At 42.5% G+C, this 15,661-nt stretch overlaps 1 protein-coding gene and 1 pseudogene across 1 annotated transcript in view; one reads left to right on the top strand and one right to left on the bottom strand.

The window, feature by feature from the left end:
* Nucleotides 1–9,663, top strand: part of SLC1A6 (solute carrier family 1 member 6) — a 54,248-nt gene extending 44,585 nt beyond the window's left edge. The window contains exons 11-12 of the mRNA XM_077121904.1: nt 8,067–8,201; nt 8,986–9,663. Of these exons, the coding sequence (XP_076978019.1) occupies nt 8,067–8,201; nt 8,986–9,175 (325 nt within the window). The 3' untranslated portion in view covers nt 9,176–9,663. The remainder of the gene's footprint in view (nt 1–8,066; nt 8,202–8,985) is intronic.
* On the bottom strand, nt 569–1,627 carry LOC143650982 (actin, cytoplasmic 1 pseudogene; annotated as a pseudogene).
* Nucleotides 9,664–15,661: the final 5,998 nt, after the last annotated feature.

Below are 15,661 nucleotides of genomic sequence, written 5' to 3'. Positions count from 1 at the left end.
CTCCCAAGGAGACCCAAAGCATTCATACATCTAAAGTTAGGGGACAAAAAGGGGGTGCTGACCATTCAAAACAAGAACTAAGAAGCACAAGTATGAAGATGAAAGATTTACTTAAAAATTTGGATGACACATAATTTATACAAAAGTAATACTGTCACCCTCCCCGGTGTGAATGTGGGTGAGGACTGGGCCATTTTCCTTAGGGAGAAGTGGGCGGCTTTTGTGAAGACCAGGAACTTCCTAATACAATGCGTCTCACGATATTTGAAATGGCTATGAAAAAGAAAAGAACAACATACAATCAACATCCTTAGACACCTGTAGAACTTTGGATGCCCGCTCCAACTGACTGCTGTCACCTTCACTGTTCCAGTTTTTAAATCCTGAGTCAAGCGCCAACAAGTAAACAAAAAACAAAAATAAAGAATAACAACAACAACAAAAACAAATAAAGCCATGAGAATGTCATCTTATTTTCTGCACAAGTTAGGTTTTGTCAAGAAAGGGTGGAATACAACTAAGTAACAGTCTACCTAGAAACATTTGCAGTGGACGATGGAGGCTGGACTCATTGTACTCCTTTGCTGATCCATATTTGCAGGAAGGTGGACAGTGGGGCCAGGATGGAGCCACCAGTCCACATGGGGTACTTGTGGTTAGGAGGTGGCCATGATCTTGATCTTCATTGTCCTGGGCACCAGCTCTGTGATCTCCTTCTGCACCCTATTGGTGATATCTGGATACATGGTGGTTCCACCAGACACACTGCATTGGCATAGAGGTCCTTGAGGATGTCCACGACATTTCATGATGGAGTTTAAGGAGGATGTTTCATGGATGCTACAGGATTCCATGCCCAGGAAGGAGGGCTGGAAGAGGGTCTCAGAACAGTGGAACTGCTCATTTCTGAGGGCGATGATCTGCCCATAAGGCAGTTTGTAGCTCTTCACCTGGGAGGAGATTGAGGCAGTGGTGGACATCTACTGCTTGAAGTCCAGAGGAATGTAGCAGAGCTTCCTTTTTTACTCGGCCGTGGTGGTGAAGCTGTAGCCATGCTTGGTGAGGATCTTCATGAGGTAGTCCTTCAGGTTCTGGCCAGCCTGGTCCAGATGCAGAATGGTGTGGGGCAGGGTGTAGCTCTTGTAGATAGGCATGTTGTGGTGACGCCGTTGCCAGAGTCTGTGATGATGTCTGTGTTGCAGTTGGAGGCCTACAGGAACAGCATGGCCTGGATAGCCACGTACATGGCGGAGGTGTTGAACATCTTGAACGTGGGTCATCTTCTCATGGTTGGTTGAGTGGGGCCTCAGCCAGCTACACTGGGTGCTCCTCCAGGGCCATGTGCAGCTCACTGTAGAAGGTGTGGTGCCAGATCTTTTCCATGTTGTCCTAGTTGGTGATGGTGCCATGCACATTGGAGTACTTCAGGGTTAGTATGCCTCTCTTGCTATGGGCCTCGTCGCCCTCATAGGTCTCCTTTTGACCCATGCCCAACATCCATGTCCTGGTGCTGGGGGTACCCCACAATGGATAAGAATATGGCTCAAGGTACACTGACACCTGGGAAGCCAGCCTTGCACATGCTGGAGCCCTTGTTGACCACGAGTGCAGCAAAGTCATCATCCATGATGAGCTTGAGGGTGGTGGGTGTAAATCGGTGTGGTAGTGGTGGAGTGGCTAGAGGCCTGTGCTCCCAGGATGGATGTGGTCTTGGCATTCTGTGACATTTTCTAGTAGGTATCTTGCACTTAGTAGGTGCTCAAAAATATTTGTTGAAATAATGAATTTATTGAACACTGTGTAATTGGTCTTGTGCAAAGTGCTTTTGCTTCCCATTTGTTTAATTCTTATAAATCTCCAGGAGCTGGGTGAAACCATGATTCCTGTTTTAGAGAGGGGGGAATGGAAGTTTAGGCATGTTAAGTTGCTTGAAAGGTCACATACTGGGAACCTTCATTCCTGGATTGTAACCACAGATTGTAAGGTGGGAGAAGAGATGGATGAGAGGTTGGAGGGGGGAATATGCATTCCAGGAAGTTGACCTGGGAAGCATGGATGTATGTGAACACTGGTTTGAGATTCTCTTGTCCAGGCAGAGGCTCTGGATTCACAGACCCTATCCCTTTCTATCCCATACTAAGTAAACCCATGATGCATCTTTGGGCATGAGGGTACTTGAAGATCATGGTATTGGGATTCCCTATCATCTGTTGTCCCTTAAATAGGCCTCAATAGTCTCTGGGTATTGGAAGTATCAACCAGTCAGCAAATATTTATTTATTACGTATTCTTGGCTGTGACCTGGGAGGTGGGGACATGATAGTAGAAGAAGGCATTTATGGATCTGCACTGGGCCTTTTGGCAATCACATGAAACAGAAGTTCAGGGCTCTGGGAAGAGGCCATTGAGGATTTTTCTTATGACTTGGGTTACTGGTAGGAGTCTGCACGAATTCATGATAAATGCTGGAGCTGGGTGACATGCAGGGGAGAAACTCTCCAAGGCTCTGCTCTTGTGCGGGGATGTTTTGGAAAGAGAACACAGGCCCAGTTCTGTGCTTCTGTTGATGAAGTCCTGAGGGCCAGTTTCTTGGCTTATGTCTCATTTCTTTGGACTAAGCAAACTTGAAAAGATTTGTGGGTATGGGTCTGCTTTTGTTTCTTACTTGTTCCAACATTCATTTGATGTCTACATGCCATGTACTGTGTTTGGCTCTTGGAAGACCCAAATATGAGAAAGGCACAAACTCAGCCCTGGAGTTCACAGTCTATTAGAGAGGAGCAATGATTGCACTGACATTCCCGAATGGTTTAGTAAGTACTGTGTTGGAGAAAACAAGTGCTATAGGAGGCACCACCTGGTCCAGCCTCGGAGAGGAGGCAGTGAGTGAAGCCTTCGTTGACAGGTAATATCCAAGCTGAATCTGGAAGAGGGAATAGGAGCAAGCCAGAAGAAAAGGAAGAGGGTAGGTCAAGAGGGAAATGGCACTTTAGAGCCATGATTCTCAAAGTGTGGCTCCTGGACCAGCATTATCATCTTCTGTTAGAATGTAAATTATCAGGCTCCATTGCAGTACTACAGAATCATTAATTCTGGGGATAAAGCTCAGTCAGCCTTGTTTTAGCCAAGACTCCAAGAAATCCTGTTGGATTTCAAGCTAAAGCTTGAGGGCCATGCTCCTAAAGGGACCAGCAGTGGCTCATGACTGGAACTTAGAGGGCATGTGGAGGAGTAGGAGGTGAGGCTAGAAAGGCGAGCAGGGGCAAACTTAGGAAGGCCCTTGTAATAAGAATTTAGATTTAACAGCACATATTCAAAATCAAGTATTGTGAGTTTTCTATATGTCAGGCTCTGTGTGGAAACCGAGGGATGCAGGGAAAAATAAGACATGGTTCCTGGCCTCAGGGAGGCTCTAGTCTAATGAAGGCAAAAAGATGTGATGATGATAATGATGATGATGATGATAACAGTGATGATAATGGTGATGGTGATAATAATGGTGTGTTGATGATGGCGACAATAATTATGATATTGGTGATGATGAGCATGTAGATGGTGATGCTGATGATGATGGTGACATAATGATGATGATGGTGATGGTGATGATGGTGATGGTGACATAATGGTGATGATGGTGATGGTGATGATGGTGACATAGTGGTGATGATGGTGATGTTGATGGTAATGCTGGTGATGATGGTGAGATGATGAGCATGTAGATGGTGATGGTGATGGTGACATAATGGTGATGATGGTGATGGTGATGATGATGAGATGATGGTGCTGATGGTGATAGTGATGATGTAAATGATGGTGATGGTGGTGATGGTGATGATGGGGAAATGATGGTGATGATGGTGAAGATGGTGATGGTGGTGATGGTGGTGATGGTGATGATGATGATGATTGTGATGGTGATGGCAATGATGATGCTGGTGATGGTGAGATGATGGTGATAAGGGTGGTGGAGATGATGATGATGGTGGTGGTGGTGATGATGATAGCCAACATTTATAAAGCATATGCTATGTGCCAGACATATAGCAAATATTTTTATAAGCATGAGCTATTTGGATGTCATTCTTTAATGTCTTGTGCGTAGCTCTGTCACCATCTTTGCCAAATAAAGAAAATGGTCATATGCTGATGATGGGTAGTGTAATAGCTTTGGGAGTCCAGAGGAGGGCTGTCTAACTCAGCAGATGCCATGTAGCTCTATTTTTCCATTCCATTTATTAGCATCACCGTGAACAATTTCAGCATGCTAACAGGGGACCCATTCATCACTTTGGCCTCACAGTTTCATGACCTTTTGGACTCAATGACTTTTATTTACACTTTACTCTAGCTACCTACCTTTGAAGTGATGCTTAGGACTTTCTCAGTGTGCCTTGACAGATCCGGTATACATGTTGTGGCCACAATCTCTGATCCCTCCATTCTCTCACTTCTTCTCCTACACATGCTCTTTGATTCCTTATGAACCTACAGTTCCTTATCTCCTTTATTTCTCCTCATTATGGTTTCATATTTCCCCTGTGTATTTTAGTCCGGTACTTCTCAGGCTTTAATCACTTGGGGATCTTGTTCAAAAGTAGATTCTGATTCATTGATTCTGGGGTGGGTCCAGAAATTCTGCATTCCTAACACGCTCTCAGGTGACACTGATGCCACTGGTCTGTGACCACATGTAGAATCATAAGGTCCACAGAATAGAGACTGTGGCACTTCACTCTTTCACTTTCTTGCCAGTGTGTTTCACATCTTTATCCCCTAGTCTTTTTGCCCATTTGCTCTCCAAATCCTTAACTTTGGGAACTCAGTCATTTCAAGATGTCTGGGTAAGCTAGAGGAAAATTTACCCAGTTTGAAGATTGACACCACTACAAGATGATCCTTTACATCATCAAGCTGGCACATTTCTACTCAGAAATCCCTTTATGTGAATGGTTTATAGCTCTAGGTACACATTAGAATCACCTGGAGATCACCCACTCCAGGGTGTTCTGACTTAGTTATGTGAAGGCGTGTACTAGGCATTAGATTTGTGTGAAAGCTTCCCACATGATTCTACTGTGCAGCCAAGGTTGAGAAACCATGAGTTATATGCTTGCTCTCTTATCCATTCCTCAGCAACCATTCCCAGTTTTTACCACTCTCTTCATCCCTAAATCCTATTCTGTGATTCCCTTCCTCTTGGCAGTTTTCGCCTTTTGCCTCTGGAAGATAGTCAGTGCTACTAACTAGGTATAGATCCAGGTTTCTGCTCCCACAACTCAAATTTGTTGCTGTATACCCCCATTTGCACTTCTTTCCCTTGATCTGTTACGCAGGGTTTTGTTGCTCCATTCAAGACTCATCCCTATATCATTTCCTGAATCCCATATCCCTTCTGCCTTGTCACTCTATCAGTCATTCTTTTCTTAGTTACATTTTCCACTCTATTGCTTCTAATTGACTTTACTTTGCAGTTTATGAAGCCATGATGAAAGCACTCCAATTTTATAAAAATAAAACCCACATCTAAAGTGCTGATGATTTCAGGGAAACCTAGGGTCCAGTGCCCATGTTCTTTTGCAGAACATCCTTCCCTCCTCAATACCTGCCTGACTCTCTTTACTCCCATGAGGATTGTGGTTGAAGGTGAGTCCCACAGTGTCACATGGCGTAGTACAAATCTAGTTTGTGTGGTCAGCATCAGGATGGAGTGTTCTCTATTTTTATAGAGGTCCTGCGAGACCATTCTATCAATGGGAACAACAGTCCTAAATTGATTCCCAGCTGCTCAGGGGACTTGTAAGGATACATTTTACCTTTAAGCACCAGGGATGATTACACTTGGAGGTTTTGTGGGACACTGAGGCCATGTTCAGCAACTTCTGCTATAAGTAGAGGGAGTCTCTGGTCCCAGCTTCATTGCCACCCAACACAGAGATTTACATGGGGTCTTCAAACACTCTTCCTTGTCTTTACCAGTAGCTTTCTGGGATATAGGAAGCCTTTTCCAGAGGAGACCAAGGATATAGGGGAGAAGACATAAAGAACTTTGCGAGAACACAGTTTTTGTTTGTTTAGGTCAGGTTCCAAGCATTTCAGTGAGCACTTCTCATTGGAAACTTTGACATCATTGGAAGTAGGGAAGTTATCCAAAAGGGAAAATATGTGGGACCTTTGAGGGGTGTTCCAGAATGGAGCATCATTTCCAGGTATACCCCTTTCTTCCTTGGAATCTATGATAAGAACATGATGGTGATGGACAGTTTGAGATCCTCAGATATTGTTTCAAAATTTAGTGGCAAAAAGCATTTGGCTGGTTGATCATAATCTAAACCTAATTGAAAATAGGTTGAGTAAGCTTCTTGGATTGAGGTGGAATTAACTCATCCCATGAAGACTGAGCGGCCTACCTCCCAAGGTGGAGGAGGTAGGATCCTTCACTTAGGATGATGTGAATGGTATTCCTCTTTGAGATTCTCTTAACCAGGCATTATCTCATTTATTATTCACAACAACCATGCAAAGTGGGTATATCTCTCCCATTCTACAGATGAGGCCATAGAGGCTCTGAATTTATGCCTAGGGTCCTTCAGCTCATAAATGGAACCAGCTAGACTCCAGAGCACATTCTCTATTCCCCAACCTCAGCATGTAGTCATTGTTCTGATAGACCCATTATCTGGGCTCAGGCTCCTGAGTGGCCCCATGTTTGTGATGGTAGGATCTGGGAAAGAGCTTCAGAGGTCACTAGAAAGAGGGGTAGAAACCATGGTCCTTAATGCTTTTCTCGGTAAGCTCAGTGGCTTTAGAATCCTGCTTACCCACCACGCTAGGCAATCATAGCTGATGCAGGAAAGAAAATGTAGCCCATGCCTGATCCAGTCTGACCTTCTTGATGGCGGCCACCATGTCTTTCATTTCTGCTTATAAGTTTTCCAAACTTATTATTATTATAAATTAACTTTTTATGCAAATACTCTATACCCATCAATCAAAAACTCCATCTTCCCTGCTCTTCCATCCCTTAGAAAGCTGTAATCTATTTTCCGTGTCTGTGAATTTGCTATTTCTCAATATTGGATATAAGTGACATGATACAATATTTGTCTTAATGCGCCTTGCTTATCTCACTCTGCACAATGGCAAGGTGCAGCCGTGTTGCAGCATGTCTCAGAACTTCATTCCTTCCTATGGTCAAATAATTGCCATTATATGGGTGGACTGCATTTCTTTTAACCATTCATCTGTTGATAGATACCTGGTGTCATTTAATTCACGTGGGTTGTTTCCCACTTTGGGCTTTTGAGAATAACACTCCTATGAACATTTGTGTACAAGTATATATTTGAGAATGTGTTATCAATTCTTTGGGTATATATCTGGAGTGAGTTGCTGGGTCATATTTTAATTCTATGTTTAACATTCTGAATGAACTGCTATATTGCTTTTCATAGTAGATGGAGCATTTTACATTCCCACCGATAATGCACTGGAGATCTGGTTTCTTGGCATCCTCCCTAACACTTGCTGTCATTTTTTTAAAAAGAAATAATAGCCATCTTTGTGAGTGTGAAATGGTATCTCATTGCAAAACTACACATTTAAAAAATTTCCCCAGCACACTAGACAATTTCTCTTTTTGACTATAAACTTGACTCACCCTCCAGAGTTCTATTCTCATCAGCAAAATCTGGCCTGCTCTGACCTTCCGACTTCCAACTGATTCGCATATAGAACCCTCCCTCTCTTGGTTCACACGTGCTGCTCAATTGCTGCTTGTGCATTTCTGCAGCCTCCAGAGGTAGCAGGATAAAACCCCACACATTCATCCACATATCATTGTTGAAACATCAGTGAATGCGCTTGCAACCAAATTCCAGCAAAGGGAGAGGGGTCCCACCTGCATTGTCAATCACTGAAATTTTCTTTGGATTCTCTTTTATTTTTTGAAATTTAATGTAAGATGGCTGGAGAACTGACTCCTTCCCTTCTCTTGTGTCCTTTCCCACTCTTGTCCTTATCTCTCCCTTCCCCTCTCCTGCCTCCCTCTGTTCTCTCTCTGCTTGCAGCATCACGGCCACAGCAGCCAGCGTTGGGGCTGCTGGCATCCCCCAGGCGGGTCTGGTCACCATGGTAATTGTTCTCACATCTGTTGGCTTGCCCACGGAAGACATCACGCTTATCATAGCTGTGGATTGGTTCCTGTAAGCGTTTTTCAGGCTGGACGTTTGTACTGTGTCCCCTCATCCCCCACTTTTCCCCAAGTGGGTTCCAAACCCACAGGTCCTCAATAAAGACAGAGTTCTAGAATTTTAGAGTCCAGGCCATGTCTTGTGGATCTCAAATTCCATAGCATTAACTTTGGGAAGTAGGTCAGGGAGGAGACAAAATTTGGGGGCCTTATCCATCAGTCAGGAAATCTCTTCTTCTACTTGTTTTATGTAGAAGTCACAAGAATGTGATCTATGAGGTTAAAATGGCTGATTAATGTTATTTTTTAAAGTCCCAACATTTAAAAAAGTTCAAATATCTTGATTTTCCTGAAAAAAGTAAGACATGGCAATACTGGACATTCATCCCCACCTAGCAAATGAGAGCTGGACTTGAGTCCCATTTGGACAGAGCATTTGGATTCTCCAATCTGACCTGGTGAACACTTCCATTGACTCAGACCAAATGCTCTCGGTCCTAGTCAATGGACCTTGTACAACTTTCTGTACAAGATGACCATACAACATTTCTTAAAAAAAGAATCACATTACAGAGAACAAGGGTGAACATCTCAGAGCCTATCCAACTTGCAATTGTTGGGAGAGGAAACTGAAGGGAATTACTTGCTTGTGGTCATGGGTTATGGGTTGGACTGGAATGCAGAGCCCCAGTTTCTGGGCACAAGAAAGCCTGTCCACCCCATGTGCATCCACTCCCCTGGGGATCTCTTCAAGCTCCAGCTGATGGTGTCTTCTCTTTTCTCTTCCCCTCCACCAGTGACCGGCTTCGCACAATGACCAATGTCCTAGGGGACTCGATTGGAGCGGCCGTCATTGAGCATTTGTCTCAGCGGGAGTTGGAACTGCAGGAAGCTGAGCTCACCCTCCCAAGCCTGGGGAAGCCCTACAAGTCACTGCAGGAGAAGGGGGCATCCAGAGGACGGGGAGGCAATGAGAGTGCCATGTGAAAGTCTTCACTCTGCCGCCTAGAGAGGAGAGAAGGAGTCTGAGAAAAGGAGTCCGGAGGAAACGCCCACTAGCTGATTAGCCTGCCACTGATCACACACATTCTGCCTCGCTTGTTGGGGGAAACCAAGACACAAGAGCAGAAATGAAAGATGTCCAGGATTTCCTTCTCTCACTGAACATGTTGAGAACTTGAAGGAGGGTGGTGAACAAGGATGGAGATGGAATGATTCACTGAGTTTTGGGGGAATGGAGGCTTCAGCTTCAAGAAGAGGAGGGGCCAACTTATGTTTCTTATTTCCTCAAAGAGTGGCAGATATGAAGAGAATGAAGGAAAATCACTGTTTCTCATAATAAAACAGTGTCCACACCATGTGTGTTGGTGATTCGCTAGAAGGATCCATAGAACTGACTGAAGCCTTGATACTCATGGTTATGGCTTTTTAGAGTGAAAGGATGCAGATTAAAATAATCAAAAACAAAAGCTAGATAGGGCAGAGTCCAGGAGAGACATTGACTTCCACCTATCATCTGTTCTCATACAGTGGAATCGTATAGACATGCTTACTTCACTTGATACAATGTGTAACGTGTACAAAGTTTTGCCAGCTTGGGAAGGTCACCTGAGCCTTGATGTCCAGGTTTCATTTCCTTAAAGTTTTAATTTTGAAATAATTCCAAATTTACAGCCCAATTATTAAAAATAATATAAAACCCATACAAAGATACTCCACTCCCACAAGATACTCAGATATCAAGTGTACCATGTTGATACGCTGGCTGTATCATTCTCTCTTTCAATCTATCATTTATCTTTCTCTCAATCTGTATGTTCATCCATTCATCCATCCATCCATCTATCCATCCATCCATCCATCCATCCATCCATCCATCCATCCATCCATCCATCCATCCATCCATCCATATATCTATCTTTAGTTTCCTTTGCTGCTCAAGCAAACACCATGAAATGTATCAGGTTAAACAATAGGAATTTATTAGCTAACAGTTTTGAGGCTATGAGAAAGTCCAAATCATGGCATCATCAAGGCATTGCTTTCTCTCTGAGGCTACGGTATTCTGGAGATGGCTGCTGGTGATCCTTGGTCCCTAGGTTGTCACATGGTGGCATCTCCTGGTTTCTCCTTTTACTTACAGGTTCTGTTGATGTTCAACTTCTGGCTGCTCTCTCAGTGGCTTTTTTTCTGTCTGAATTTCATTCTCAAATAAAGGACTCCAGTAATAGGTTTAAGACCCATCCTGCTTGAGGTGGATCATACACTTTGACTGAAGTAACCTCACCACAAGTTCTGCTTATAATGGGTTCATAATGACATGAATGGATGAGGTTTAAAAACATGTTTTACTGGGGTATGTAAAACTCCAAACTACCACTCTGTCTCTATCTATCTGTCTGTTTGTCTCTCTGTCTATCTGCCTACCTACCTACCTACCTATATTTCTCTCTATCATCTATCTCTTAATCCATCCACCCATCAATCAATCCATCCATCCGTCCGTCCATCCATCCATCAACCATCCATCCATCTGTGTGTCCTGCATTTTTACAGGGGCCTGGCCAAGTAGACATGGAGACCCTGCCTGACCTTAGTTGCTCAGTTTCTGGTCCCGCGAGGGGTCAAGCCGATACAAAGTGTCCCCAGAGCCCAGGTGAATATGCGTTCACCATAAATCACTTTTGTTAGTCTAGGTTATCTGGCACGGCCCAAGGTCCCAGGTAAACAAAGCCCCTTACATCCAGTAGGACATTCCAAGGCCACAAAGGAACCAGTCAAGAGCCAGATCTTTCTTTGGACATTCAGGCCTTCCGAGTTAACCATTTATTGCTAACTCAGAAGGCCTGAGTGAGCAATCACTTGGAAATTGAGGAAGAATCTCCCCATGTGGACTGATGTCTAGGACTTTGGGCTCCGGTTCCTGACTCCTGAGATGAATTGGCCCTGCCATCCATCTACTGGGAGGTTCACAGAAGTTCTCGGTCTCTTTGCTACACAAGGTAGACATTGAATTCTTAATGTTAATATTTTCATTTCCCAGCTAATATGAAATACCACAAAAGGAATTATCTTAAAGAACAAGAATTTATTGTCTCCTGGTTTTGGAGGGTACAAGGCTTATTTCTTTCTGCAGTTAGTAGCATTCTGGTTGGCTGGCAATCCTTGGATTCCTTGGCTCTCCCATCATATGGTGATACCTCTCCTTTCTCTTATGTGTCCCACTGATTTGTATCTTCCAGCTCTTCCTTCCATCTTTCTCTCACTATTTTTGAATTTCTTCTGCCTCTAATGGGATCCGTTAGCTCCAGCCTCCTTTATTAGGGCCACACTTCAATTAAAAATAACATCTTCAAGAGATTCTGTTTATGCTGGTTCACACCCACAGATTAAGTCCAAGACCAAGGGCAGGTCTCAATTTAGAGTGCATAATTCAAGCCACCACAATTATGTTCCTGCAGCCTTGTGAGGGCAGCGTAACATTAAATGCGACCTTATAAAAGAGTGGGGGAAACATGAGGGAAGTAAACAAAGAGTAACATGATCCTAGATGTCTTAGGTATAAGAACTAAAGACTGTAACACTTTATCTAAGAAACATGGCATTTCTTTCTTTCTTAATAAAATTAGACTTCACTTGAGCCATCTACCCCCCGGATGGGAGAATTTTCCAAGAGAAATTGAAAAATCAAGGAGACCAAACTTCCCAATCATCACTTTGTTAAAAAAAAGTAAAAGCCTCCAGATGTGGTGAGGCTGAAGTAAAACAGAAAAACTTGCCAGTGAAAGAATTACGAATTATAAGGTGACTTGTCCAAGGAAAGGGCTTCTACTGAGACGTTTCACTCTGTTTGATCTATTTCTAAGGCTGAAGCCTCCTGAAAAAGAACATTTCTTGGTGGGGGAACAGACTTCCCAAAGGGAGTTTTTTAAAAACTTTTTTAATTGTATGATATAACCTATACACAAAGCAAAGAAAGAAAAAATTAATAGTTTTCAAAGCAGTCTTCAACAAGTAGTTACAGGACAGATCCCAGGATTTGTCGTGGGCTACCATACCATCTTCTCAGATTTTTCCTTCTAGCTGCTCCAGATCAAAGGGAGTTTTAAATCAGAAAGACTCCTGTTTGCTTTGAAGATCAACCATTATTATTATAAGATTTATTTAGAGTCAATATAATTATGCTTAAGACACAGCCTTAGATTTAGACAGCCTTGCGTTTGACCTTGTCTTTGCTTCTTCACCAATGCTGCGACCTTGAGCTCATTCCCTTGTTTCTGTAAGCTCTTATTTCCTCACCTATAACTAATGGAAAATGATGTATTTCAGATAAAAATTATTGCAGGAATTAAATGAGACGTTGTGTATAAATGCTTAAATAGGGAGCGCCTTTGCCGTTTTTATTCAGTAGTTTTGAACTACTTTTCTACATGAAAAACTTTTATTAATACAATATATTTGTATTTTTCTGGTGCACTTTATATTTAACCACCCGCCCATCTTTGTCAGTCCAATAGATGTTTATTGAGAATATGCCCCATAACAAGAACTGTACTAGGCACTGTGCTGACAAAGATGGACAGATACAGTCTGAAATTCAAGGAATCCATATTGGGATGAATGGAGAAATTCAGTAAATTTGATGTGACTGGAAATAAAGTGAATCAGATGAAAAGAGGGAAGTCTTGTGTCTGATTTCAATTACAGAACCTTAGAAATAACGTCTCTGTAATGAATTTTCAGGGGAGCCTTTCCAAAATAGGCATGCATGAGATATATTAAATATGTTAGAAAAGGTGCATTTTAAAGAAAATTCAATTCATTAATCAACATAATCAGGAGCATTTCAGGTTCAATCCAAGAAACTTAAAATTGCCAATTAGAAAGTGAAGAAGGAGATCCACAATGCAGCTTTATAAACAGTAGAGAGGAGGACAGGAAGACCCCCAAATAAACACTCAAAGAACGAGTTGAAAAACATGTACTTTGAGCTCGGCTACCCATGACATTTCTCCAATGGCCCCGCTGCTGAGAGGCGGCTGAGTGGCCGAGGACCTTCCCCAGGGCCCTCTCTGTTTCCCTGTTCCTCAGGCTTTCGATGAAGGGGTTCAGCCTGGGGGTGACCACGGTGTGCATCCCCAAGGTCACCAGAGTTGTCCTGGGGGACAGTGTGGTTGCAGAGCTCAGGTGGACCTCAAGCCCAATGCCATAGAACAAGGAGACACCTGACCCACAGGTGGAAAAGGCTTAACCCTGGCTGATGAAATTCTCAGAATGGAGAAGATAATGTGAGAATAGGAGTAGAGGATCCTAAAGAGAGGAGAGTAGCCCATAATACGAGTCACAAAATACACAAATCTGTTATTGATGAGTTGTCAGTACAGGCAGGCTTTGAGACTTCAAGAAGGTCACAATAAAACTGTGGGATTTGTGTATGTGTGCAGGACAGCCTCAACCTCTCAAGGTCTTGAGTAGGGACATCGAAACAGTGAGGCACCAGGACCCCAGAACCAGCAGGACACAGAGCTGGGGGTTCATGATGACAGTATAACGCAGGGGGTGACAGATGGGCACGCAACGGTCACAGGCCATCATGGTCAGGAATAAACTACCCAGGCATGTAAAGAGGAAGGAAAGGCACATCTGGGTGAGGCAGCCTGCACAGGTTATGACTTTGTTCTGTGTCTGGCTGTTCACCAGTACCTTTGGGATGGGGGTGGTGAATCAGGTGCCGGCAAAGGACAGGCTGGAGAGAAAGAAGTATATGGGCATGTGGAGGTGGGAGTCTGAGATGGTGGCCACAATGATGAACAGATTCCAGTGGAGTGACCAGGTGCATGGACAGCACCCTTCCAAAGAGGAGAGGTTGCAGGATCTGCCCCTCTGTACATCTCGGGATGATGAGTTTACAGCTCCTGTTTGGTTTTCTGTTTTCACGGGATGGCTGGGTTTACCCAGATAAGGAGAAAAGGAGCCATACAATTGCTGCCAATCAGCATTCAGAATGACAGTAATCTAAAATCCCAGTAGCTAATGATGCCCCATACCTTTTGTCTAATAATTGGTTCCCTTTGCTGATGAATTGTGGTGATTTTGCTCTTTAAAATCTAAGGTCATAGTGTTTGCTTAACACCCATAGGGATCACCCTTCCCATGAAATGTGGCCGTTCGTGGCTTGCTGTTCAATTCTGTGGGAATGGAAATTCCCCAAGTCAAGGGCAGTTCTTTTCAATCATTAGCAATTTCCTTCTTCCTTTGCTCTACCTTTTAGTCGTTTGCATATGTAATATTCTCTGTGGCTTTATCCAATCCTACTGCTAAAAAGCTTAATAATGGTTAATCATTATTCACATTTCATTAACAGCTTTTCCTATATAAATTCAACGAAAATGCACAGTAAATTAAGACTGCCCTCTTTTCATATAAGAGAAGCTAGTGAAAATTTTCCAGTATTGTCCAGTGCTGATCAAATTAAAAATATCCCACCACGTGGAAATGGAATATTTGATTTATGTACCACCCATTTTTAGATATTTTATATAAGTTTTCTTAATGGCAAATAATGATTTAATTTTTTAAACTTTTTTATTGTATAGTAAAACATATATACAAAGAAAAGAAATAAAAAAGCAATAGTTTTCAAAGCATTCTTCAACAAGCGGTTACAGGACAGATCCCAGAGTTTATCATGGACTACCACACAATCCTCTCAAATTTTTTCTTCTAGCTTCTCCAGAATATAGGAGGCTAGAGGGCTTAAATACTTTTTATCATCACAATAGACTTTTTTCCTTCTTTTTTTTTGTGAACAATAACATATATACAAAAAAAAAACTATAAATTTCAAAACATGCACCACAATTAGTTGTAGAACATATTTCAGGCTTTGTTATGGGTTACAATTTCACAATTTTAGGTTTTACTTGCTGTAAAATACTGGGGACTAAAAGAGATATCAATTTAATGATTTAGCTTTCATATTCATTTGTGAAGTCCTATCTTCCATGTATAATTCCACCATCACCTTTGATCTTTCTGTCCCTCTCTTTGGGGTTGTTTGGGCTATGGCGATTCTAACTTTTTGATATTGGAAGGGTCTGTTCCTAATATGGAGTAGGGAGATGGAACTACCTGATGTTCTGGAGAGGCTGGGCTAGGTTGATTTAATTTTAATTAAAAATTATTTGTGAAGGCAGTTTATGTTTACAGAAAAATCATGCACATACCCTCTTTGCACATGTAGTTTTCCCCATTTTCATTAGTATATTTTCTCTTTGGTCTATCTATAAAAGTCTTGTGGTCAGTACATAAATATCAGGTGTTTCTTTGATCACATTCTTAGAAATTGTCTGTTTCATGATACTTATGCTTTCACACTGAGAAAACTCTGAAATCTTTTGTCCTTATTTTTAATGATTTATCTTCATAGTATATTTAAATATTGAATAGAGAAAGTCACTTAGTATGCTATCA

This window comes from Tamandua tetradactyla, chromosome 11 (assembly GCF_023851605.1).
Source record: "Tamandua tetradactyla isolate mTamTet1 chromosome 11, mTamTet1.pri, whole genome shotgun sequence".
NCBI classification, from domain to species: domain Eukaryota; kingdom Metazoa; phylum Chordata; class Mammalia; order Pilosa; family Myrmecophagidae; genus Tamandua; species Tamandua tetradactyla.
The sequence above is the reverse complement of the archived record's forward strand: the minus strand, read 5'-3'. Positions and strand labels throughout refer to the sequence as shown.